The sequence below is a fragment of the Notothenia rossii genome (assembly GCF_949606895.1).
Source record: "Notothenia rossii genome assembly, chromosome: 4".
Taxonomy (NCBI): domain Eukaryota; kingdom Metazoa; phylum Chordata; class Actinopteri; order Perciformes; family Nototheniidae; genus Notothenia; species Notothenia rossii.
In genome coordinates, this window is record NC_136902.1 from 60,566,779 (window position 1) to 60,593,257 (window position 26,479).

The 26,479-nt window shown below is 40.8% G+C and overlaps 1 protein-coding gene across 14 annotated transcripts in view; it reads left to right on the plus strand.

The window, feature by feature from the left end:
• The window catches only part of LOC307036608 (protocadherin Fat 3-like), a 144,551-nt gene that overhangs the window by 114,341 nt on the left and 3,731 nt on the right, over positions 1–26,479 (plus strand). For 7 of the 14 annotated variants that reach the window (XM_079677064.1, XM_079677070.1, XM_079677069.1 and 4 more), the window contains 10 exons: positions 67–868; positions 15,363–15,497; positions 15,683–15,837; positions 16,590–16,829; positions 19,309–19,555; positions 20,548–20,701; positions 21,608–22,308; positions 22,571–22,684; positions 23,848–23,907; positions 24,856–24,891. In XM_079677064.1, the coding sequence (XP_079533190.1) occupies positions 67–868; positions 15,363–15,497; positions 15,683–15,837; positions 16,590–16,829; positions 19,309–19,555; positions 20,548–20,701; positions 21,608–22,308; positions 22,571–22,684; positions 23,848–23,907; positions 24,856–24,891 (2,644 nt within the window). Of the gene's footprint in view, positions 1–66; positions 869–15,362; positions 15,498–15,682; positions 15,838–16,589; positions 16,830–19,308; positions 19,556–20,547; positions 20,702–21,607; positions 22,309–22,570; positions 22,685–23,847; positions 23,908–24,855; positions 24,892–26,400; positions 26,460–26,479 lie in introns of all 14 variants that reach the window. The other 7 variants (XM_079677072.1, XM_079677066.1, XM_079677067.1 and 4 more) reach the window with 4 other exon arrangements.

The window sequence follows — 26,479 nt, forward strand, 5'->3', positions numbered from 1 at the left end:
TGTACTGTTTTTGATTCATTTCCTTATCTAATTTTCTTTTCTGTCCCTGGTTGTCCCTCCTCTCAGGTGACGGACTCGGGGAAGCCCCGCCTCTCCTCCTCCTCCATGCTTACGGTCAGAGTGATTGAGGAGAGTCTTCACCGGCCAGTTGCGTTGCCCCTGGAAGTTCATATCGTCACTATGGAGGACGAGTTTCCTGGCGGTGTGATTGGCCAGCTGCACGCGACCGACGCTGACCCTTACGATGCGCTGACCTTTGGCCACGCCCCGCCAGCCCAGCGCAGTCTCTTCAAGATCAGTCCTCGTGACGGCAAGATCATCGCCCTGGGGGGCTTGGATGCAGGCAGGTACTCCCTCAATGCCAGCGTTAGTGACGGCCGCTTCGCTGTGCCTGTGCCCGTGAGCGTGCACGTGGAGCAGGCGACACCAGAGATGCTGCGTGAGGCGGTGACCGTGCGCTTTGAGAGTGTTTCACCACAGGACTTTGTGGCGCTGCACCTGAAGAGCGTGCTGAAGGTTCTGCAGCAGGCCGCCGCCTCGCAGCAACAGGACAAGCTGCACCTGCTCAGCCTGCAGCCTGTCGGGGGGACCCAACAACTGGACATGCTTGTTGCTGTGGAAACAGCAGCAGGGGGGTACTACAAGGCAGCTTACCTCACCCAGAAACTCAGTGCCTCACGTCGGCAGCTGGAGGAGGTCCTCAGAGTGTCGGCTATCCTGGATAAGAACTGCTCGGGCCTGGAGTGTCGCGGCGCGCAGTGCGAACAGACCATCATCCTGGACTCACACAACCTGGCTACATACAGCACACCGCGGGTCAGCTTCGTTTCACCACGCTTCCATCGGACCTCACGCTGCACCTGCAATGGTAAGTGATTTAATGTGGAAATTAGGCTTGGGCTGTATCATTTTTTTCATACCGTCATACCTTGCTGACATCATACCGTGGTATACGGTATATGACGGTATGACTTGGGTCAACTTGAGCGAGGTGGCGTTCGGCGGCAAATAGATGTTTCGAGCGGTATATTATATGTTCGGTGTAAAATGCAGCCCGAGCCGGTAGACGCTCGCAAAGTGCCGCGACGTGCGCACAAGTGCAAAACAAGGGCTGCATACATGACACATTGTGCAAATGGCACATTTTGAGATCGGATACAGGACGCGTTTGTAGATGTCCGACGTTGTTTCAATTGTGAGCTAAGTTAACAATATATCATCATACATAAACATTTTCCGGGAGTAAATACTTGACTTATTGAATAAAGTTTGCTATATTCACGAACTAGTTTGGCAATATTATTCCGTGCATGTGTTAAAAACCTTATTTCCATTTGATTCATTGGATTACTCGCGTGAATGTTTAGCACGTAAATGCTTTCGTTTTTAAAACCGTCCGACCTCGACTACAAAACCATCAACCAGTTGCATAGGATTAAAAAATGTCAACACTCACTCACCCCGTTTTAAACATTCCCAAAGAAGTGCCTCTGTCTCTCGTTGTGCTGGATGAAGTCACTGGCGACGAGTAAACCCAAAATAGCCCCAAACAGGCGCAGAGGCATTTTTCTTTTTTACTAGTTGTCCGAGTTCGGGGCCGGCAAATGCTGCCGCCATCTTGCTCAGCTCAGCTCTGTGCTGAGCTCCGAGAGCGGGAAAGACGGACTGCCCTCCCCTCCCCTGCCCTCTACTGGCGCGTGCTGTGCATTACAACCAATGTCGTCCCTGTCAAAACTCCGTGTCAGTGTAATAGAATGAAACGCATCTGTGATTTGGCGCACAGTCTGTGACGTCACGGTATTGAAAATCATACCGACGGGATTTCGAAATACCCTGGTATACCGTAATACCATCATACCGCCCAAGCCTAGTGGAAATTGTGTCCAGGTGTCAAATTCTAATTCTGTAAGTTGTTCAAAAGCCCCACCACAGTCACAGCAGAGCCTCAACAGTCTGTTGTTTGCAGTGGCGACTGGTCATTAGTGTCAGCAGAAAGTATTAAAAATGCAAAAAAATAATGATTACAAAAAAATGCAAAAAGATGCAATAAAATAAAATATATTTTAAGATCATGTTTAATCATCTGATTCATCTGTACATTGCTGTTTTAGTCTGTGTTCTTGTAATTAGTGTCTACAGTGTGTGCCTATTGAGCTGTTTAGAGCCATGTGGGACAAAACCCGATCATGCCCTCCCTCTCACTGTCTAAGTGAACCGTGACTGTAAAAACTACACTGCGCATGCTCAGAGTATTGTCCTATTTAATGTGTGTGGCAAAAAAATAATGACCATAGGGGCAGAGTGCTGCCATCCTCACCATACGTCATATCACATAATTCAGAGCTGATTGGCTGTAAGTACGTGTGCCGCGAAAAGTGTGGTGTGTGAAGAGGAGGAGAGAGACGCGTCCTAAAACCGGGAAGTAAGCTGCGCAAGGGTTCCCTGATTATGGCTAGAAAGGATCCGTCTAATGTAAATATGACGTCACGTTCTCGTTCTAACTCTCGTTGTAATCGGAGCTGCTCGGTTGTAATCGGAGCGGCTCGGAAGCACAGTCACGTGGCTGAATGTTTACGTTTGGGATGGCGAGAAACTAAACTATATTAAGTTTGTAAATACTTGTTAGCGGTCTTGCTGTTGAAAGAAGAATGACAACACTGTAGATCAGCAACACTATGGTTTATTTCAACCCAGTCTCATGGCATTTCGTGTTCACCAAAACGATTTTTAATCTATTGATTCGTGTTCACCAACACGATTTTCTCCTTTTTTTCGTGTTGCACAGCACGATTTTAAAAGCAATGTATTTCTACTGGTAATGTGTTTCGTGCCTGCAGCACGTCTTTTTCTCCGGTCGGGTCGTGGAAGACCGGAAGCTGTGTGGTTCATAAAAACATGTTCTTACTCAATATCAAGCCACAATTATTGCTTTTATTTTAAATCGTATAATTTCGGACTTTTGTTTCCGTCTGTGAGGAAAATAAATGGGGCTCAGAGCCTCAGAATACTGAAATCTGTATTTTTAAATCTTTTTTTCCTTCTAATTTGTTATTCTTTTCAAAATAACACACTGTTATTTACTCACCAATAACACACAATTATCCTTGCTTTTATTTATTGGTTTAATTCCATAATCTCTGGCTTTTTTGGTGTCCGTCAGGAACTGAATTTCAAAATAAAAATAACCGGAAACAGACGTAGGCCTCTAGGAGTTTAGGATGGCCGAAGAAAATACACTACCCATAATCCCCAGCTATCGTTTAGGACTACAGTCCCCGTGATTAATCTTCAAGCGCTGGGATTGGATGTTGGAGTGGCAGTGCGCCAAGGTTACGCCGAGCGTCAAACAGCTGTTTGAAATGGAACAAAACCACGCCAGACTCTCCAAAACTGGAATCGAACGCCCCCCCCAGAACTACACATGCTGGCTATTGTGTTTCGCAAAATGTTCCATGGGACGTCTCTACTGAACGTTTTCGTTTTTCCCACAATTAGAAGTTGCCAGTATTAAACACATTGGTGTTATCAAATGTAAAACATATAATTAATAAATGGGTGAAAATCGCTTGTGTACATAATGTTCAGCATTAATATATACCCACATGACAGCTCATTGTTACTTTGTAATTCTACTCCACAATTCAGAGGTTAACCTGATTGCCAAGTGCCAACAATCAGGAGAGATATTTGATAGTTGGTGCTTGAGAAGACTAAACATTTATCTGCAATTGACATGAATGGAAACGAGTAATAAAGTATATTCATTACTCGTTATTCTCTACTAATAGTTAATTAAAGACTATGATGGCTATATATATAATGGCTATTTTGCACATCCCTTTCAAGATTTCAAGATTTTCAAAGGTTATTGACATATCATATACAAAACTACGGTGTATGCAATGAATGAAAATCTTGGGTCACAGGTTCCTCAACAGCACATTACAGGACATCTATCAACATGGGTTTGTACCTCCACCATTAAACTGTCCTATTCTGCACATTTCTTATACTATCTACATACATAAGAGTATAATTCATATGTATAATATCAGTTAAAATAAGTGCTTCAACATAGTTAACATTGCAGGAAAGCAATATATTAGACGTTAAGTACTTTGTCAGGCTTAATATTTATCTGTATATACCCCCAAAGTCTTTTTCTTATTTAAAAGAGGACCTTAATCTAAAGTATTATTTAATGTTTAAATAAAGGTTCATTCGTTTTTCTGTTTTGCACATCCTCCTATTAATATCTTTGTACATCTGGCACTAAACTGTTTTATTGTAGAGATCACTTACAGTATCTTCTTGATTTTGTATATTCTATATTTCTATCACAGACCTTTTACTTTCCCCCTATGAAAGTATGTACTCTTAATATTTTTTTAATCAAATATAACACATAAAAACAATAATTCAATGACGTGCTTTAACCACTAGGCGGTGCACACAAGGTCCACACAGCTATAATAACTTTGTATTATTAGTGTAGGACACTTATGTATGTACAACATCTGAAGATGTGTAGTTTTATTCATTTTTTCACATCATTTCATAGCATATTGCTATACTATTTCAGACTCAGTATTTACATTCTTATATTCAAAGAAAATCAAAGTCCTTTTATATCAGCTGTGCACCATTATGGTGTAAATATAACCTATCTACGAATTAGATCAAATATAAAAGTCAGCCAAATTAAGGTTGATACTGCAAGGAGACGTATTGTGTGAAGAGAAATTGAAGATGTTGTTTAATTGTTGATATATTTATGATCCACATTAAGTATTCAGTTTCGGCGGCATTTCTTCCAGTTTTTCCAAAGGTCTTCTCATCAGGGCTCTATAAATAAAGAACTACGGCAGATCTGTAATATGTAATGCAGCCGGACCGTGTATTACAATGCCGTTATGTGATGACTTTCAAAGAGAAAAGCAAGAACACTCGGAATTAAGTATTATTTTATTCTTTTAAAAATATTTTCCGGATTTCATATCATATAAACACCAAATCCCAGCATGCATTGCGGCTAAAACATCCAATCAGCGAGCTTAAACCATAGCTGAGGATCTTGGGTAAGCGCTCGAAATGCCTACGTCTGTTTCCGGTTATTTTTATTTTGAAATTCAGTTACTGAAGGACTCCAACAAAGCCCGAGATTATGGAATTAAACCAATAAATAAAAGCAAGGATAATTGTGTGTTATTGGTGAGTAAATAACAGTGTGTTATTTTGAAAAGAATAACAAATTAGAAGGAAAAAAAGATTTAAAAAATATAGATTTCAGTGTTCAGAGGCTCTAAGCCCCATTTATTTCCCTCACAGACGGAAACAAAAGTCCAAAATTATACGATTTAAAATAAAAGCAATAATTGTGGCTTGATATTGAGTAAGAACATGTTTTTATGAACCACACAGCTTCCGGTCTTCCACGACCCGACCGGAGAAAAAGACGTGCTGCAGGCACGAAACACATTACCAGTAGAAATACATTGCTTTTAAAATCGTGCTGTGCAATACGAAAAAAAGGGGAAAATCGTGTTGGTGAACACGAATCAATAGATTAAAAATCGTGTTGGTGAACACGAAATGCCGTGAGACTGGGTTGTTTATTTTGTATTCACAGGCAAGTCAACGTTGTTGCAGTAAAAGTCCCAAGATAGCTCCTGGTGCAATAAAATGTATGTTGCATGTTACTGCTGTAGATGTGTTTACCTCTTTTATATCCCGTTGGGTAGTTTAATCTGCAGCAATGCATCATATTCTATAATATCATCATATATGTGTAGCTTTGTCTCTGTTGTATCTTTCAAAAGTAAAGTGAAACAGCTGTTTTCAGCTTTGTGATGATGCATTTTCCAGCTGATCCAAGAGGCTTTTTAAACACCTTACTTGGCTTAAGAGGGAGGGGAATTTTCTCAACACATAAAGGAACACTTTATCCTTCAGTTTATCACAAACATTACATCAACACATTTGGAGATCCTAATTTGAATCCAGTCTGTAATTTGATATTAAGGTTTTAATAATGAAATGAGGTCATGAATCGAGTTCAAGGTTAAGATCATCTTTATTATCCTATGTACAAAAATTAACATACAACATTAATATAACAGTAACGAATAAAACAAAATAACATTATGCAACTCTGATCTTCTTGCTGATACTTTTCAAAGTTACTTTTACATTTGCTCTACTTCTCCTGCTACTGTTTGCTCTGCTTTCAACTTCTCTTTCAACTCTGCTCTTTACTCTGCTTTCCCTGTTTCCTCTGTTCTCCTCTCCTCATCTTCTCCTCAGACTATCCTCCTTTTGCTGTATCCTCTCCTCTCCTGTTCTCTTCTCCTTATACTCTCCTCCTTTTGCTGTCTCCTCTCCTCTGTTCTCCTCATCTCCTCTCCTCCTCAGACTCTCCTCCTTTTGCTGTTAGATATTTAGACTGTAATGACAGCTTATGATATACTTTTTATAACTACATCAATCACATGCAATGGATTAAAAACGTTGTTTTACTTACCACCTCTTTACAGCTCCATTCATCTCCAAGCTTCCAACATTCACCTGGCGGTGGTGCCTTGGATGAAAACAACTTTTGATATGATACAATACAACACTAGTTAACACCTATCCACAGCAATAAGCACAATGAGAAGACTAATGGTCTCTTTTATACCAATTTCTATTGGAGTGAAATGAACTGTGCCATGTCACATAGGATTGGAATGGATGATTGGCTGTGTTTTGTGAATATAGAGGAGATGGCAAAAGTAAATATACTTTGTTCTTACCTAAAGCATCTATCCTCCTCTTCGTACCCCTGCCTGCTCCTCCCGCATTAGACTGGGGACTTAGCTTTTAAAATCTTGTTCAAGCTGTCCACTCTGTAGTTGGATCTCATGACCTCAGCTTTATGACCCACCCGGCCTGAAAAAGGGTGTCTACGATGGCTGGTACTGAGAGGTGTTATGGTCCTCTTCTGCCTTTCATGTTTGGGGGGCGTGAAGGTGAGAGGAAGACTACTGTCATGTGGGGTGTGTTGCTTTACGTCCTCCAAAAGATCATTTAGTCTTGATATCACTGTACACATGAACGTCTCATCCTGTAGGTGGTATGTGTGCTCAGTAATTTCCCGCAATAAGGTCCCACACTGCTGTCGTTTCCTATCTCTTGAGGACTTTGAGTGGTTACCACTGCTCTGATTACAACGAGAGTTAGAACGACGTCTCTTCTCGATCTTCCCGCGATCTTCCCGCGTCCCCCCCACCCCGACCCTTTCCGATTACAGCCGAGCCGCTCCGATTACAACGAGAGTTAGAACGAGAACGTGACGTCATATTTACATTAGACGGATCCTTTCTAGCCATAACCGGGTTCCCTCCACAAATAGCAATGAGATTTCTCCATAGGATTTTAGAAAATAGCTCAAAATAAGATCTGTGGGAAACGTAACTGTTAGATAAATGCATGTTTTGTTCATCCGGATAATATCCACATGTCTACCCTACTTTTATAATTTTCGAATCATAAATCTATCGATTAGATTTATGATAGACTTTTGAAACTACAAGAAGATAAGGAGGAATTTTACAAACAAGTAATAGAGATTTTTGTCCAGAAGGATAGCCAAATGGACTTCATCTTCAAGTCAATGTAAGACCGCAATGTTATTGAAGATGGGATCTTACTAAGAGAGAAAAATTCAATATTTAAATGATAAAATTACATTTTTTGGGTATTCTTTTGGTGAACTGTCTGTTTAAAATTAATCGAAGCATCAGACAAAAAAATATTTTGAAAATAATATTATATTTTGATTTAGGTCAAAATATTATATTTGTAAACCTGAAGAGTCAGTGCCAGTGCTTCACCATCCATGAACCTCACTGCAGAAGCTTATATATAGACATCTAAGTTTTCTGTGCCCCACCACTTTTGTACATATAGAAACGCCACTGGTTGTTCGGCTTCCAACATTATTTCCCATTAGCCCTTTGCAGGCTAAATGTTGCAGCCTTAACAGAAGAGGCAAGGTCATGGGTTGCAGGACACAGATAGTGTGATTACTGACTGTGGCAGGTGTCAGCCAGGTGTCAGGACAGTGGTAGCGGCAGCAGTCATCTAACACCTGTCAACAAACTACTGAGCTAAATGCCACTTCAATCAAGACACTGTTCTCTCAACTAGACTCGCTGTCAACTAGAATGGAGCCACATTTCCTGTGCATGGTTTGCTGTTCCACTGTTTGATGGATATTGAAAAGTCACTTTATCCTTTTTGTTTTTGATTCATTTAAATAATTATTTCAACCATAGAAGTTATGATTTTGCCCGTTTAAAACAAAAAAGGAACAGCAATACCTATTTAGCTGATTAGCTTTCTGTAATAGCAGCAGGACAGAGAAGACAGAACGAAGACAGTAAAGGTTAGGCCTAAAATCTGGGGGAAATACTTTAGAAGTGAGCATTGCTGTAAGTAATTTTTTTTAGCCTCATTGCTATCATTACATTTCCAAATGCAGTGGTGAATTCACAGTGAGCTATTAGAATATGTCGGTGAGACCCAAAAACATGCTTTAGGTTTATAGAATGATCATTACAAGGCATTAAGTTTTAAAAAGTACAGGGGCTAGCCCAACGTGAATACAAAGCAGTGCAATCAGCATAATATCAGATGGTCCATACCACACAACCCAGTCTCACGGCATTTCGTGTTATAGTCACTGTCACAAATGTATTCTATTGATTCGTGTTCACCAATACGATTTTCCTCTTTTTTTCGTGTCACACAGAACGATTTTAGAAGCAATGTATTTATATTGGTAGTATGTTTCGTGCCTGCAGCATGTCTTTTTATCCTGTGTGGTTCATAAAAACATGTTCTTACTCAATATCAAGCCACGATTATTGTTTGTATATCGTATAATGTTGGACTTTTTTTGCCGTCCGTGAGGAAAAGAAATGGGGCTCAGAGCCTCAGAATAATGAAATCTGCATTTTTTCAAACTTTTTTTCCTTCTAATTTGTTATTCTTTTCTTAATAACAAACTTATTTACTCAACAATAACACACAATTATCCTTGTTTTTATTTATTTGTTTAATTCTATAATCTCTTGCTTTTTTGGCGTCCGTCAGGAACTGAATTTCAAAATAAAATAACCGGAAACAGATACACACCCAAGATGATTACCCAAGATCCTCAGCTATGGTTTAAGCTCGGTGATTGGATTGTTTCGCCGCAATCATAGACTGTATATATAAATGGACAAAGTGTCCGTGACGTCACCCATAGGATTCTGCAGAGTTGCCGAGAAGCCCTTAGTGGGCGGAGTCGGCCACTAACGCTTGACAGCGACGTCAGAGTCTAATCCCGCCTGCTCCAAATAAGGGCAAAGAGGCGGAGCCGAGGCGGGACCTGCTGCCTCCGAACTGGATGTAAACAGAGCTAGCTCAGGCTAAGAAGCTAAGCTAACATGAAATACATGCATACCAAGTTACTGCTAACGGTGTAGTTCCCCTATATAAACGTTACATTCATAATCAAATGAGACAATCTGCTAGAGCAGGGGTTCCCAAACTTTTTCAGCATGAGAGCCAAAATAGAAATGTTGTGGTCCTAAGGGACCCAAGCTCAAAAAATGTCATGATTTTCCATAATATCTACAGTTATAAACAAAGAATGCAACACACCATGAATTTAAAATGTAAATGAAAATATTTATTTAATTATAAAAGTGCATCGCAGCAATTAGGTTTCTCACCATAACAACCTTCCCTTTGAGCTTGCCCAGAAAAAAATAAGGATCAAAGCAGAAAGACGAAACATGGGACGTGCAGTCAAGTATATACAGTACACATTTCAATTATCAAAAGTGCAATATTAAGTTTGTCGCTAGCTCAAAAACTATGTACACACCATTTTAAACTATTTTAAATTAACAAAGAACAAACATGTTGTAAACAGAAAGGGACAAAACACTAACTGAAGTACAGTGAAGTGTATTCAGTTATAATCACAGGTGAAACCAAATTTAAATGATCAGAAGTGCAACATTAAGTTTGTCACTAGATCAAAAACTATGTACACACATTTTTTAAACACTTTTAAATGAACAGAGCTGTTTTAAAACACTCTGAGAGAAAAATAAACTCCAACACTTGGCAAGTGATTAACTTTTTTTTTGTGGAGGCTGACTTGATAGGATGCCCTCAGTGCCCCTCTGTTCCCTTTGAATGCCTGAAAATAACAGAGAAGATATTATCATTAACATTGCTGGGTTATTGGGTGATTTTTAATACCAGCCGGCGTACGCTGTATACCCAATGTGGACCTGGCAACCGCATTTATAGCGCATTACATTACATGATAGACGCTTTTATCCAAAGCTACTACATACTCAATACTGTGGGGAATCCCCACGGAGGGATTTTGACAGGGTTGTTGCACAAAAGACCCAAGCGCGCACAGAAGAAATCTGAGAGCAGACATTTCAAGAGCGCACAGAAACAGCCTGAGTGCAAGAAGAAGGTTTTAAACTGGAACACAGGAAACCTGTAAGCGCAGCAATATATCTGAGTGCAAGCGTACAGTTTGAGCAGAAGCAGAGCAAATCTGAGCGCAAGCAGACACTATTTGAGTGTGAGGACAGGGTTTGAGGGAAAGAAATACATATTCTGAACGTGAAATCAATAAAGTATGCTCTCAAATTTAAAGACCACGCTCTTGAATAAAGATAGGGAATAACCCCCATATGTATTCCTATGTGCATCACACTGCAGCAGTCACGTCCGTGCGGCTGATACTTTCTCTCGCTTTCCTTCTCATACTGCCTGTCACTTTCCCTCTAATCTTCCTGTGGTTATTGTTGTTGAAACACCGCTCTGTGCCGCTGCAGAATGTAGTGGACTCGCGGGAGCGAGTAGAGGACGCACGAGAGCGCGCAGCTGGCGGTCCGCTCCGGGGCTCAGTCTGCATTTCATCCAACTTTGCATTAACGAAACTATTTCACAACAGACCCTGACAAACTCACAAAAACACAAAACAAATTATTAAAATGAGTGACTTACTTTTCCGCCGTCAAAACACTGCTTCTTGAAAGACTCTTCTTTGCAGATGAAAAAATCCTTTGATTTGTCCCTGCAGAGGATGTTTTGTTTGGAGATGCCGGTCCAATTTATTCATTTTCAAGCTTTCGTTACTGAGCACCTCTCCACATAAAACACACTGAGGCCGCTCCTCTCCATTTCTAACAGTTTTTGTGAAGCCAACGTTTAAAAACTCCTCTTTGTATCATCTTTTTGCCATCATGTACGATTGGGATTAATCAACAGACAATAAACGGACAGCGCGAAAACTTTCGCGGGGGACGCGTCAGAGCTGATAAAAATACAATCTTTTATTTTTAGTTTATTTGTATTTAGAAAATTAAATCATTCAATATATAATGCTATATTGCATAATTTCATTTTCAAAATAAAAAATAAAATACAAAAATTATTTTAAAAAAATCTTTGCAACGCAGCCATCAGCTCTGACGCTGCGTGTGTGTAGCAATGCATTTAACTGGTGACCCAATCAAAAGGGGTCCGCGACCCATTTTGGCTCGCGACCCTGAGTTTGGGAAAGGCTGAGCTAGAGAATTAGCTATATTTTGTTATTCTTAATGCTTGTCATTCACACGTTAAGAAAAGAAGTACCGATACATAGCAGAACAATTGTGGCGATGTTCAGCTTAATAAGCCTTGTTCAACATAATTTATTTAGCTAATACTACAGCAGGCAAACCAAGTCTGCATTTCGCTGTATTCCTTGATCTCCAGTTATAACGACGGACTCCATCGCCAGGACCTAACGGAGCCGGCTGGAGCTAGCCCCCTGCGGCTCCGTTAGCTCCGGCGGCCACCACTGGGATAATTGGGTCCCCTGTTAACATTTGCTCCCGTTTAGCATTATGGGCGTCATAGCCATAGACTATAAAAGTCTTACCCAAGGCTGAATCATAAACTAAAATGTATATGTATGTATAAAGGGTTATGTCCTTAGCTGGCTAATAATTAACAAGCTAAACTACCAAGCACACAAACACCTGCAAACGGGATTAACATGTATAATATTATCATTTTAGACTTCTTGGAAGTTCTGTTAGTACATTCAAGCGCACAGCACAACATTTTAATTGTCTGGTATTTGTAACAATATTCCCTAAAAGGCACAATCACCACGAACACGGCTAAAGCTAAAGGGTCAAGTACAGTACTATGGCTAACTAACGTTGTAGCCTCTATTGTTGTAGCCTAGCAGAGTGAACAAGTTGCTGTTAGCTGACAGCAGTGTTGCCAACTCCATAGTAAGGAAAGTAGCTATTGGCTGTCCGAAAAGTCGCCAGAAGCCCCTAAATGACGTGATTGCCTAATTTGCATATCATGTAATGGCGGTAAAAAAACGTTTCACCCCCTCCAAGGAGGAGCAAAACTTGAAACCAGAGTAAATCCAGACGACAGTAGATCAGAAATGCCTCTATTAGAAAAAGTAGACAGTAGAAATCTCCCTTACAATAAAGGCAGTAGCCCGTGTGTCATCTCCAATAAATGGCTTCAACCATCCTTTAAACTCAGGGTTTGATTCCCACTCCTTTCTGTACTTTTGTGATTACAGTTTAGACTGTGACATGATGACCTACGTGAATGTTTAGCTTGTCACAGAGAGGCACACACACAGTGGACGAGGTGATTAAGTGACTGAGGCTGTGTGTGAGTCATTGCAAAGCAAAGGCAGTTTTTTATTATAGTGTGACAATGAACACTATATGACAATGAAGAAACATTTTACATTTCAACCCAGCTCAAAACCAGGACGGCTTGGCGCATGCGCAATTCACTTACAGGGAGGCAACTAGCGCCTGTGAATACTATGGGAGGGCAGAGCAGGAACAGAGGGGCTCACGGCAGCACCCGCGGCTCGTTAACTGCTGAACAATATGTGAGTCTCCAAACACCAGAAAAGTCCCTAATAACACCATTACAAGTTGTTAGATTAGTCGTTAGTCGCTTTTAACAAAAATAAGTAGCCGGAGGGTTTGAAAATCCGCCGAATTTAACGACAAAGTCGCCAAGTTGGCAACACTGGCTGACAGTGAGGCATGTACATGTCCATCAAAGTGACCACGCCCTAATTTATGCAAACAATTTAAGACCTAATATAAATAAAAGGGTCGTGTTAGAAAACAATTCACTTCAAGCATCCCTTCATGGGTCAAGTTGCGTATCAGGTGTTATGTAATTGCATTTTCTGCATGAATTCCACTTGTAATATAAGCATATGTCACTTAAAGAGCCTGTGACAGGAGTTTCCCCCATCATCCAAACCCATCAATTTTAGTAAATATTGTCCCCTTGAAAACCGTTACTGAACTGATTTTGGATATTTGTATTTTGATAACCATTAATCTGCCCTTCAATGTTGACAAGTTTCTGGATCTTCTCTGGGATTCTTCAAGTCCCGCCAAATGATGTGTGACGTCATTGCGGGCACAGCGCTCCAGCTGCACCATTCAGGATCCTAGCATCTGCATGTAAACGCACGATGGCGCACACAGCAGCAAGCTCAGACAGCGATGACAGTTTAATTTTGAACGTGTCTGAGAGCTCATATGAGGCTGAAGGATCGGTTTATGTTGTATCTGTTAGAAGTTTAGGAATTAGGTGCGTCAATATGTAGGCGATAATACGGTCATGTAGCCAGTGGTGGACTGGGAGTAATCATCCCGGGACTCTCGACCGGCCCACTTCGGTACCGCTAGTAAATTGTCAACGGGGGGAGTGGGGGATGTGCTAGTGACTTATCCGACCGGCCCACTTCGGTACCGGCTCATCGGGATTCGTCCCGATGGCCAGTCCGCCACTGCACCCAGCCCAGCCCACGTAAACTGTCAACGGGGGGAGCCTCGCTGCGGGGAAACGGTGGACCTAGTGTCCCGACCGGAGTGGGAATAATAATAATAATCCGTGCATTTTATCCATTAATTCACCCAACATTGTGGTAAAAAAAAAACACACGTTTAATCCATGTTGGTGTACTACAACTACAAAAAGCATCGGTTTGTTTTCTCATCAGGAAATGCAGACCGGCTCAAACAAACGATTTTTAAATCATCATCCTCACGATCATTTAATGTATCATATGTTTGTCGAATTGACATGAAAGCACTAATAAATGTAGGTTCATCCACTTGAGTTTACAACTACAAAAATAATCAATTTGTTTTTATATCACATCCGACGGGAGGAAATTCAGCAGCTCTCACTACCGATTTTTAATCCTAATTTAATCATCATCTCCACCACGATCATTTATGTTTACGTTCGCCGAATTGACATGAAAGCACTGAAAAATATGAATATACTGTATTGAACTTCATTAAAACGTTATTAACGTGCCTAAACTCAGTAATTCACCATTTCTAAGCATGACAACACACTTTGTCAGTGTTTGGCTCTCTCGCCGCACAGTGAAGCGTTCCCGCATTGACGTCACTTCCGGCTTCCCCCAAAACTTCAAAATGAGTCGAAGGAATTTCCCCGCGATGTTCGAAATTATTGATATTTATCGGAACGGTATCGCACCTTCTTTTTTAAACAAACGGTTCGAGATGACTAGTAGTCCAATATTTCATTGCACAACAGTTGTTGGGATGCTGTCACAGGCTCTTTAAAAGGGCCATGACATTTTCCTCCAAGTATAATTATGTAATAGGGTATTGCAAATAGTAATGACATGGTAATGATTGAATTATAGTTGTAATATAGTTATAGCCACAACATATGTATCATGTCATTCCAGGATAATAAACATTTCACCTCTCACATTCAGTGCTCTAATTTGTATATTTGCACATAATACAGAAAAAGGTTTGATGCTATATGAGTCACTGACACTCAAACATATAAAATAGAAAGAAAAGGGATTTGGAAATCCTCAAAAGGATAACTAATGTGTTTAAACTGAATGCCTGATGGATATACCTTAAATAATGCTTTCAGTTATGGAAATGGTTCACATATAACATTCATCTTAAATTGTAATTCCATTTGTTCATGAGCGCTGATTTTAAGGTCACCATCAAACATTTTAAATAGAAAACTATACATTTATTTTATATATTCTATTCCTCATTGTAGGCTGATGAGTGTGTGTTCTATCTCTGTGTGTGTGTGTGTGTGTGTTTGTGTGTGTGTGTGTGTGTGTGTGTGTGTGTGTGTGTGTGTGTGTGTGTGTGTGTGTGTGTGTGTGTGTGTGTGTGTGTGTGTGTGTGTGTGTGTGTGTGTGTGTGTGTGTGTGTGTGTGTGTGTGTGTGTGTGTGCAGATGCCAGCTGTGCCGTCCTGTCAGAACAGTGTGAGGAGCAGCCGTGTCCTGCAGACATGCAGTGTGTTTCCGTGGAGGCCACCAGAGGGCGCTACGCATGCCAGTGTCCACCGGGCAAACTGGGGGAGTGTGCAGGTGTGTGTGTTTGAGGAAAAAAAGGGAAACACCAATAATCCTCAAGTCTTTGTTGATGTTTTTGATGTATAACACAATGTCATGTATCTATACTTTTGAATCGTTCTGGAATGTAATTGATTAATCTCTGTGTGTTTCTGTGTGTGTGTCTGTGTGTGTTTATGTGTGCGTGCGTGTGTGTACAGGCCATTCGTCTCTGAGTTTCTCAGGTAACAGCTACATCAAGTACAGACTGGCTGAACGGCTGCAGACGGAGCTGAAGCTCAGCCTCCGGATCAGAACTCTGCAGAGCAAAGGAATCATTATGTACACACACACTGAGCCCTGCACCGTGCTCAAGGTACATACTTCAAAACACACATACACACACACTGAGCCCTGCACCGTGCTCAATGTACATACTTCAAAACACACACACACACACACACACACACACACACACACACACACACACACACACACACACACACACACACACACACACAAATAACAAGGTGTTGGTCTATGCTCTGGCAGTCACATTTATTTAAACACAACCCGATTTAAGGAGATCAAGGAAAACCTCTTTGAATTTGTTGGTACTGTATGCACCTTGATAACACTAATATATTTGTAATCAAGCTAAATTATAATAATTATTAGGAAAACATTTTAGTTAGACAGTTGTTCTAACTGTTTAAAAATGTGAAGATAATTATTTGTATCCATATTATGATAATTTCTTCTTTGGTTTTGTATTAATCATTTCTGTTATTTTTCACACACTCTAGTGTATCATTAGTAGTTAGTATCAAATATACACTTTCCATGAAAATGATCCTAACAAGGGATTGGAACTGTTTCTAGAGTGTGATAGAAAATGGTTCTCATTTAGTGTGTTGCATGATTAGATGTGTTTTCCAATATTTGTGTGTGTGTGTGTGTGTGTGTGTGTGTGTGTGTGTGTGTGTGTGTGTGTGTGTGTGTGTGTGTGTGTGTGTGTGTGTGTGTGTGTGTGTGTGTGTGTGTGTGTGTGTGTGTGTGTGTGTGTGTGTGTGTGTGTGTGTGTGTGTGTGTGTGTGTGTGTGTGTGTGTGTGTGTGTGTGTGGACAGTTGGAAGAGGGGAAGCTGTCGTTCCAGCTGGCCTGTGGTGGAGGTGGAGGTGGTGACAGTGCTGACATGTTGGGCATCTCCGGTCGTCGAATCAACGATGGCAGCTGGCACACGGTGGCGCTGGAGCTCAATCGCAATTTCAGCAGCCTGGCCCTGGACGACAGCTACGTTGAGCGGCGCCGCGGACCGCCTTTCATACAACCATTGGCTCCGGACAGAACCATCTACTTCGGAGCAATGGTCAGTCCATAAGTTATCTGGAGGGGTTAGATGATAACACAATGGCAGCCATGTTAGGGCTGGTCAGATTCATGTTTAACATGTTTTTTTACTATCGTGCTGCCTTATAAGACCTGCATCCGGGTTTAAAGAATGCTAGCTAAAAATGTAATGTAGTTTTTCTAAAATGCCCATATATTTGTGATGAATGTTTGTGAAATGCTACACTGCACACAGTCTATTCCAATGTGCAAAACAATATAGTGGTGCGGGAATGAGTTCTTAAACCCGGAAATGAGTTAGCATTTTACTACTTCTGGTTTCCTTCTTCGAAATCTATTGTTTTTTAATGTGTTTTTGGTTAGAAATAGGCTCTCTGCTAAACACAAGCTTAAGAGTTTATCATGTGTTGTTCTAAAATACATCAGTAAAGACCCCACTTGTGAATGCCTTAAGCTTGTGTCATAAAAACAGCAGTTCCTAATAAGTTACTAGGTACCTGCACTTCTGAGTTGAATCTAAGATTTCTGAATTTAGAATCAGAATCAGAAACGGGTTTATTGCCAGGTAGGTTCACACATACAGTCGGAGGAATTTGACTTGATGTCATGGTGCATGCATAAAATATAAAACAAATAATCTCCATATAAAACAAGAAATCTTTAAGGACACTGTAATCAAATATGGTTAAATAGCAATAGAATAAAGCAGTATTTCCCCATGTTTAAATCTGACTACTGTTAGTGCAATTAATGGCTCACCAACTTTAAATGTTAACAGAGAGAGAGAGATCAATAAAACACAAACACACATATGGTTGAGATTAATTATTATTCAGTTGTGCAACAACAATAATAATATTGGAGTAGATCACCTTCTGCCACAGCAGCAAATCGTGGTCCACGAGTACAACTAACAGACAGCAGATATAGGTTTTCTAAATGACGCACCCATATTTTCCTAAACATGTTTAACTAGGGCTGCCAACACTCACGCATTGAGCGTGAGAGTCACGCAATTAATCCATATCTCACGCACTCACGCCACACTTGCCTTTCCTCACGCTAAGTTTTCGTCCAAAATAAATGTATATATAAAGTGAAGGAACAGCAAACCGAGCGGTCTACGAAATGAGACGGTCTTCTGGCTTAGTTCAGTAAAGTTGGAACGATATTGGGAGATTCTGATTTCACGGATCAATAACTCATGAACAAAACGTTATTCAGACACAAATGACGTCTCCTAAGTACCGTGGTAAGGTTGCCAACGAACTACAATCACATTTTGATCAAAAAAAGCCAATACGCGCCGTCCTCCGAGCTGGACACATTACATTGGTCTCTATCCGCAGCCGGAGAAGAAACGAGTGCTCAGGGACCGTCTGCAAAGTGCAACTCCGAAAAAAGAGAATACAATAATATTCAATCACTATTATACAGCTTATTACTACCAAACTCACTGCAGACCTCAATAGTCTCCTGTGTGTCATACTACAGCAAGGAGTTTGGAAGAATATGCTTTTGAATAATTTTTGGGAATATTTATAATGTAAAATCTTCAATAAATATGGCATCATCTTAAATAACTTTACTATTATACAGTATATTTCTACCAAACTCACTATTTGCATTGTTGTTGTTAGCATCTGGTTAGCTAGCTGCGCTAACGGATACTAGAAGCTGTTTCTAAAACAAGGAAAGGGAGAGCTCTGTCCTGTCAGACTTAGAGAGATAACTACAGCTCAGTGAGGTAAGGGACTCTCTGTTTAGATAGTTAACTTTAGTCTAGTTATCTCAGTGGGTCTCAAACGTTTTGGTCACCATTTATGAGAATAAATGAAAAACAGTTATGAAATACTATATGACAGTAAAACAAGAATACAGTTTAAAAGGTGAGTGATTTGTAAAATATCCATAAAGAAAAAGTAAATCTGTTTCATATGGGTGTTGAGAGATGTATCCATAAATTCATTTTGCTCTCAAAGTGCACCAGGTTGATGCATTTAACTTCAATATTTAAAAAAAAAATCTTCCCGGGGGAGAATGCCCCCGGACCACCCTAGAGGAGGTGAGGACCCCCCACTTGTAAAATAGCACTTTACCTCTGCTTACACCTATATGCCATTTTATATGCTTTGAGCTGATTATCGAGCCTTCATTGTAAGCGTTGCGGGTACGCTGTGTATGTGCGTATTGCGTACACATGAATGTTTCTTTTTTCGGTTCACCAAAAAAAAAATCTTACTCCAAGCTGAACTCAAATGTTGGCAGCCCTGGTTTAACGCACGAACATAGATTAGTTGATATGTTAATATGTTCCAGATGTCAAAAGGTCATCATCTCATGACGTCTTTAGGAGTAATTCATATCTTATCAGTATATGACTTTCCCAATTAACAAACTATATGTGTTTGCACACGACCACATACAATTTTCCTTACATTTACTAACAAACCTTCCTGTATTCTTCATATAGTAATTTCTGCCCCTTCTCTCCTCAGGTGCAGCACCCTAATTCTCGCAGCCTGGTGGACTCACAGAAGGACCCGCGGGTGCTCGAAGGCTTCCAGGGCTGCCTGGACTCGGTCACGCTGAACAACAACGAGCTGCCGCTGCAGAACAAACGCTCTCGATACGCAGAGGTGGTGGGACTGACAGAGTTGAAGCTAGGCTGCATCCTCTACCCTGACGCCTGCCTGCAGCAGCCCTGTCGCAACGGAGCAACCTGCACCAGCCTGCCTTCCGGTGGTAAGTAACAGGAAGTGCAGCTACCTCACACTGGAGGTCCTGAAAGGGATAAAAACTGTTCAGTGTATTGAAAATACTTGGTTGATGTCACTTAGAGATGTCTTACCCCTTAACATATCCTGTACAATGTGTTGGAGCAGTAGCCAATAGAAGCATGAGTGTTACATAGTGATGTCACTATGTTACAGAAGTAAACAAAGGAGTCCAATAGAGGCGTTTCCGGCTCTGGCATGGATTTTAGCCTTTGGATACCATTTACAGGCACTATATAACACACTACACAAAAGGGAAAACCCCAAAAAGCATATTAAGTTGCACTTTTTAGTTTAAAAAAGGTTTGCTTTACTGGACAATGATTGTGTGCTAAACTATATAACACACTAAGGGAAAGGGGGAACCCAAAAGCTTTAAATAATCATTTGGTACTCAAATAATGAATCAAGATTCAAGGGATTTTCGTGAAATAGTTGCTGACGGTTGAAATACCCACAACCTTGAGGGTGAAGTGCATGCACCAGCCTCTGTGTTAGCAGAGTGTGTGTGATGGTGCGAGGCTACAGAACCATTAGGCTTCACTGAACACAGTTGTAAGACCTTCCTCACGCAACATGTTACTCATTTACACCATAATGAGCAAAGCATCCTGGGAATTGCCCACTGTTGTCATTTACACAGCGCTGTGGAAAGGTTAGTGTGTGTCTGGTGTATTGCGTACACACAATAAAAATGCTAATTCCCCAGCGTATTCTCGTGTGTATTGGTGATTTGTGTGTCAGAGATGTGCTCTGTGTGTGTGTGTGTGTGTGCGTGTGCGTGTGCGTGTGCGTGTGTGTGTGTGCGTGCGTGCGTGCGTGCGTGCGTGCGTGCGTGCGTGCGTGCGTGCGTTTGTATGTCTTTATTATGCTGTGTGGATGTACTCATGTGATTTCCCAAAAGTGTGTGTCTGTGCTCTGCATTCTTAATGAAGTGTATCTGCCTGTCTGTGTGCGCAGGGTTCTCATGCAGCTGTAACCTCCAGTACACCGGAGGGCGCTGTGAGATGGAGATCACGGCGTGTGTTCCCAACCCGTGTCAAAACGGCGGAGTGTGTAAACCCATCGGTAACGCCTTCTTCTGCAGCTGCAGGAGAGGTTTCAAGGGCCTGATGTGAGTCTATACACACACAATCCTGTACAAATGTATTTGTATTACACGTCTCTAGCAGTGTCTCCATTGAGTGGTTCAGGAATGATTCCTTTAACCTGGTAATAAGTTATCATTTCACCACATCCTGTTAGCTCGTTTCAGGGTCAATGGTCCTTGAACGTGTTTTTGGTTATGAAATAAGATCAATGGTTAAGACAAGTTTAAGAGATACATTTAGTTAAATCATAAAGAAAATCGTTAAAGATGATCTTTTAAACATTTGTTAATTTTGTAATGCTGCTGGAACAACATTTATATGTATTGTCTATCTTTCTATCTATCTATCTATCTATCTAAAGTATAGCTATTATTTGAAGATTAACCTGCTGACCAAAACGTGTGTATGTGTGTGTGTGTTAATTTCTACATTGTGCTTTGAATGGGCATTTAAAAATACAACTCAAGGACCTTTAATTGTACTATTTTCAGTCAATATTTAATAACCAAACATTTTTTTTAATTCAATGAAAAAAAAACAAAAAAAACATGTATTGACTGCAGTTTCTGTTCCTGACCACAACAAGGCAGCATTACATTAAAGTTCTACATATTGCTCTCTACTTTTCATCTTCCTCAAACGCAATACTTAATGTCAAATTAAAGTAAAGTAAAGAACTATAATTATCTTGTCTTTAGCCTTCAGCTTACACTCTCTTTGAGTTTGTAAGAAGCCAAATGGCTCTGGCACCGCAAATAGACCATATTACAGACAAAGGGATAGTGCTGGCATAGGGACTACTTCTGCAATCTACTCTGTCACTCACAATGCGATCCATCTGGGAGCAGGTCATTGATCTGTCAGAAGTTATTTGTATTTGTAAATTCACACCTTTCCTTTTTCCTGTTACCTCCATCCTCATCCTGCAGGTGTGAGGAAGATGTGAACGAATGTGACCGCAGCAATCTGGAGGGTGAGTGTGAGAATGGCGGCCTCTGCGTCAACACTTACGGATCCTTCTACTGTAACTGCACGGCGGGCTTTGTGGGCCAGCGCTGTAGCCTGCGACCCGTGGTGGTCCCCGACATGCAGGCAGGTCACACCGTGGTCGGTAAAGAGGAGCTGATCGGAATCGCTGTGGTGCTTTTTGTCATCGTCACCCTCATCATCCTCTTCATCGCTTTCCGCAAGAAAGTTTTTCAGAAGAACTACTCGCGGAACAACCTGTCTCTGGTCCAGGACCCGGCTACTGCAGCGCTCCTCAACAAGGCCAACGGTGTTCAGTTTAAGACCCTTCACTGCACACCAGGGGACCCCCTCAACCTGTACTCAGAGCCCACCGTGCTGGGAGTGGGCGGGATGATGTCTCCTCCACAGGTCCCTGTGAGGCCCATGGCATACACTCCCTGTTTCCAAGGAGACCCGCGGTCCACGCTGGAGAAGGTGGTGGATGGGCGCGGTGTCGAGCATACGGAGATGAGCACCTTTCACCCCGAGTCCCCAAGGATCCTGTCGGGAACCACCAGGAGGGGGGTGGTGGTGTGCAGTGTGGCCCCCAACCTGCCGCCAGTGTCCCCCTGCCGCTCAGACTGCGATTCCCTATGCAAGAGCCCATGGGACAGTGATGAGGGTGAGTCTGTGTGTGTTTACTTCCTGCCAAAGTAAGTGGTGTTTGTTAACGTTAATGAGTTAATTCTATATGGATAAATAAGTAACCTATAGATGCTGTACTGGTCCTTTTGTGCTAGGGTTAGGGTTGGGGTTTGGGTTAGGGTTATCAAACTGCTGACGCATATCTTCTATAAACAAAAGATCAACAATAGAGCGACCCAATTAGTTTTTTGTCTTTGTTTTGGAATGTGTCCCTCCTGACCCCTGACCTCTACCTACAGGAAAGATGGTTGACATGGCAGAAGAAGTAACGTGTTTCTCAGGGAGCAACAAAGGCAGCAACTCAGAGGTCCAATCCCTGAGCTCCTTCCAGTCTGACTCCTGTGATGATAATGGTAAGACACGCCACTTGCACTAGCCAAGAATATGGATGGAAATTAGCTCAAAGCTAAAATCCAGCTAATTTACATTTGAAAGCATTATTTATTTTTTAAATATTCATTAATGTGCATTGTCCCGGTTCAAATAAACGATTACATTTAGAAATTAGTTTTTAGGATAATCAGAATGCCAGAAAAAATGGAATTTCGATATTCTTGTAGTCATGCCTCAGGTAAAATAAGAAACATGGGGAACCCCTATTAGGGTAATATATACTACGTGTCTCTTCCATCTGTCATTTATCAAAGTTGTTTTTTAAATCATACAAATAGTTGTTTTTGTGATTGCTACTACTGGTAAGGCTAAAAGATTAGCAAAATCCAAAATATGTTGTCAATCATGTGCAACTGCTAACAATTGTGATTATGTGAATTCAGTCAGGTATGTATGCATGTATTATCAATTTTGAATTGCTGTACAATAATGCAGGAATGCATTCCAAAAGTTTCCAAATACTTTCTTACATGTGTTCATGATTTTAGGGTCACTGAAAGCATTCTTGAAGAAGCTCAGGGGTTTTCATCGCTTCACACTGTGGTGGTCTTTGTGCTGGAGCTGTTTTTGTTGTCATTTGCATTGCATCATGCTGATTTTATTTGCAACCCATGAAATTAATTGATTTTAATTGTTTCAGAATGATCCAAATATATCGTTTTGGTTTCCAAAATGATGACATTATTCAATGATTTAATCATCAATGATTAAATGTTTGAGTTGTGCTGCAGCCATATTAAAATGGATGCCATTTTCATTTCTTTGCTTGTTTAAGTCTGACTGGTGTACCAGATAAGTAAGTCCCTAAAAGGAAAAGCAGTATAGTGTAGTGTTTTTGGTTCTATGCTTACATATTTTTTGTTCTCACATTGCTTTATTTGTGAAGTTCATTTTCTTTTTTTTGACAGTCATTTCTGATTTATTTGTTTCCATAAAAATGTTGCAAATTGCCCCCGAACATCAAAATCTGGACAAGAAGTCTTGAGTGTGCCTGAGGCAGACCAGGTAGCCCTCTCTGCAGAAAGGACTGGCAGCAGCGGGCAGCCATAAGCAACGCCATAACGACATTTTTTGACTTTGGATAACTGTATTTACAAATCTCCTCCTTCTTTCCCCCCACAAGCCTCCATAGTGACGGTCATTCGACTGGTGAATGATGCAGTCGACACAATCGAAAGTGAAGGTACCATGTCTCATCCCCTTTGTATCTCTCCTCTCTCTTTTCTCTTACCCCAGTCTGGTATTTGCAGTAACTCTTCAGTTGTATACCCAAGCTAAGTGCTCTCCCTGTGTGTTACATACTGTACCATTCAGTTGGACACCGTTAATTAACTAGCTGTAAGATGATTATTTTCCCCTTCCTTACACATTCTCAAGTCAGGGTTAGTTAGTGTGACCTACTTCAGGGTTAGATTTTCTGCTGTTAGCTCATTTAGTATATGCTATTATAAAGCAGTGGTGGTTAACCACATTCCACTGATCACCTCAGTGGGTGATTTAACAAATGAGTTCCTCCATTTTACTCGGCTGTTTGGTTGGAATAAAAAGTGCTCATGATCATGAGAGTTGTAGATGATTGGTAGAAAAAAACAAGTCATAGGCTGTGTCTCAATTTACATGTTTCTACTGTATGTACTTAGATTTGCTGTACATCCCAAGACCATGCCAATACTAGGTATGGCAAAACACAATGCACTAATGTATGTGTACCTGAATGGTAAACTAATCAACGCTCAAAAAGTTCAGAATGGAACACTCAATGGTCGCCATCTTGGCTATGTTATGTGTTGTTGGCTAGCTAGTTAACAACATAGAAAGTACAGCAGTTAAGTGCCCGAATTGAGATACAGCAAGAGTTTTATACTAAGTAAAATGAGGATGAGAGATAAGGGAATGTTGGGAAGAAGAGGTGAGATTTAACATAATCAGGACCCTGTTAACCAGGCCTGCAACTTTATATCAAGAATTTATAGTGAGTCAAATTATAAAAGAAATCACATTAGACAGACTGACATTTTTCCCATAGAACACCCACCCCTTAGTCGTATTCCACACAAGTACATTCAGAACAGCACACACTCACTACCCAATGCTAAAGGCTTCTGTGTTATGTTGTTCTTCTACCTGACAGTGTCAGTAATGGACCATGGTCAAACCTACAACAGAGGTGACTGCCAGACCTTCTCACTTTACCCCTCCCCCTCTATGTATCTATCTCTCTCTATTTAACTCTCTATCTATCTATCTATCTATCTGCAGCGGGTAGACAAAATAATAATCAGAAAAGAATGCTGCTTTAAAAAAATATATATTGCCATATATTAATTAGCATAATAATGATGTCCTGGATGTTTGAGGAGCTATTATATTAGCAGCTATTTGACCTGCTGCTTTAATTATGATTAAACAATAAATACACCAACTGGCTCCATGCATACACACACATGCCATTTGCTGGTGCCTTTGGCCAACATCATTCTAAAAGTAGACTATTCAAATAATAACAATATAGTGATACTCAATAGCAGACTGTCTTGACAGTGCTGACTGTTGTGTCCAGCTAAGAGAGCTATACTGTCTCGCTCTGGCATGTTAGCAGTTGAATTGCATTATTTCATAACATTACATGTAAATTAGCTGTTGCTTATATCCAATGAATAAACCCAAAGTACTGCTGTTGATGCGATACACATTATTACCAATGGTTTCACACTTTTCTGCTGGTCATTGGTCAAGAGTACTTGAACAATAGTGTTGAACAATGTAGTTATTCACCAGCTAAAACAGGGGTGTCAAACTCAATTTCATCGCGGGCCACATTTGCATAAATGTTGCACTCAAAGGGCCGATTGTAACTATATAAATATATATATATATAAAATAATGTATTATATGACATTATTGCCTCTGAATTTGATTATTATCGGATAGGATAATAACTTAGTAATTAACTACGCCTGAAAAGCAGAATTCCAGGGCAAATAATTGCAAGTCTCTTCAGTCACAAAACGAGATGCATTGTGGGACATGTAGTTTATGGGCAACCTGCTTCTGTAAAGTGGCATGTAACCGTATAATAAATGTATTATATTCTTTGCGAGCTCTTGCGGGTCACATAAAATGAAGTCACGGGCCGGATTTGGCCCCCGGGCCTTGAGTTTGAGACCCCTGAGCTAAAGTTAGGGAAGAAGAATACATTTACCTGGTAAACATTAATTGAAATCATGCAGATTTATTTTAAATGGCAAATGTTTATTACACATTAGAGCCATAACCTCCCTATGTTGTGTTGGAAATTGGCTTAACTGCACCTGAACCAGACCACCAATAGCATACCAAAAAATCTAATCTTGAACAATCACTGTTTTATCTCCAAGTAATTTTATCTTGAACCCTCAATTTTGTTGTCTATCCGCTGTATCTTTCTACCTCTGTGTATACCCAGCTGTACTTTCGTATTTCTGTCATTGGTACATTGCTCTGCTCATCCTCTTCCCGAGTTGGAGGTTTGTGTGCGTATATGTGATTTAATGTGACTTCCGACCCCTCCAACAACTCATTGTGATGTGCTAAATTAGCAGCCCAGTGCAGTCCCCCCCTTCCTGACAATTGTATTGCCTGCCATTCTCACCTCACTGCATCCACCATGTTACTTTGTTTGGATTTTTATCTCCAGCCCAGTGATGTTACTGTACCAGTTGTTGCGTGATGAAGTTTTCACGGCCTCTTCCCATGGTTTGTGTTCTGCTTTGATG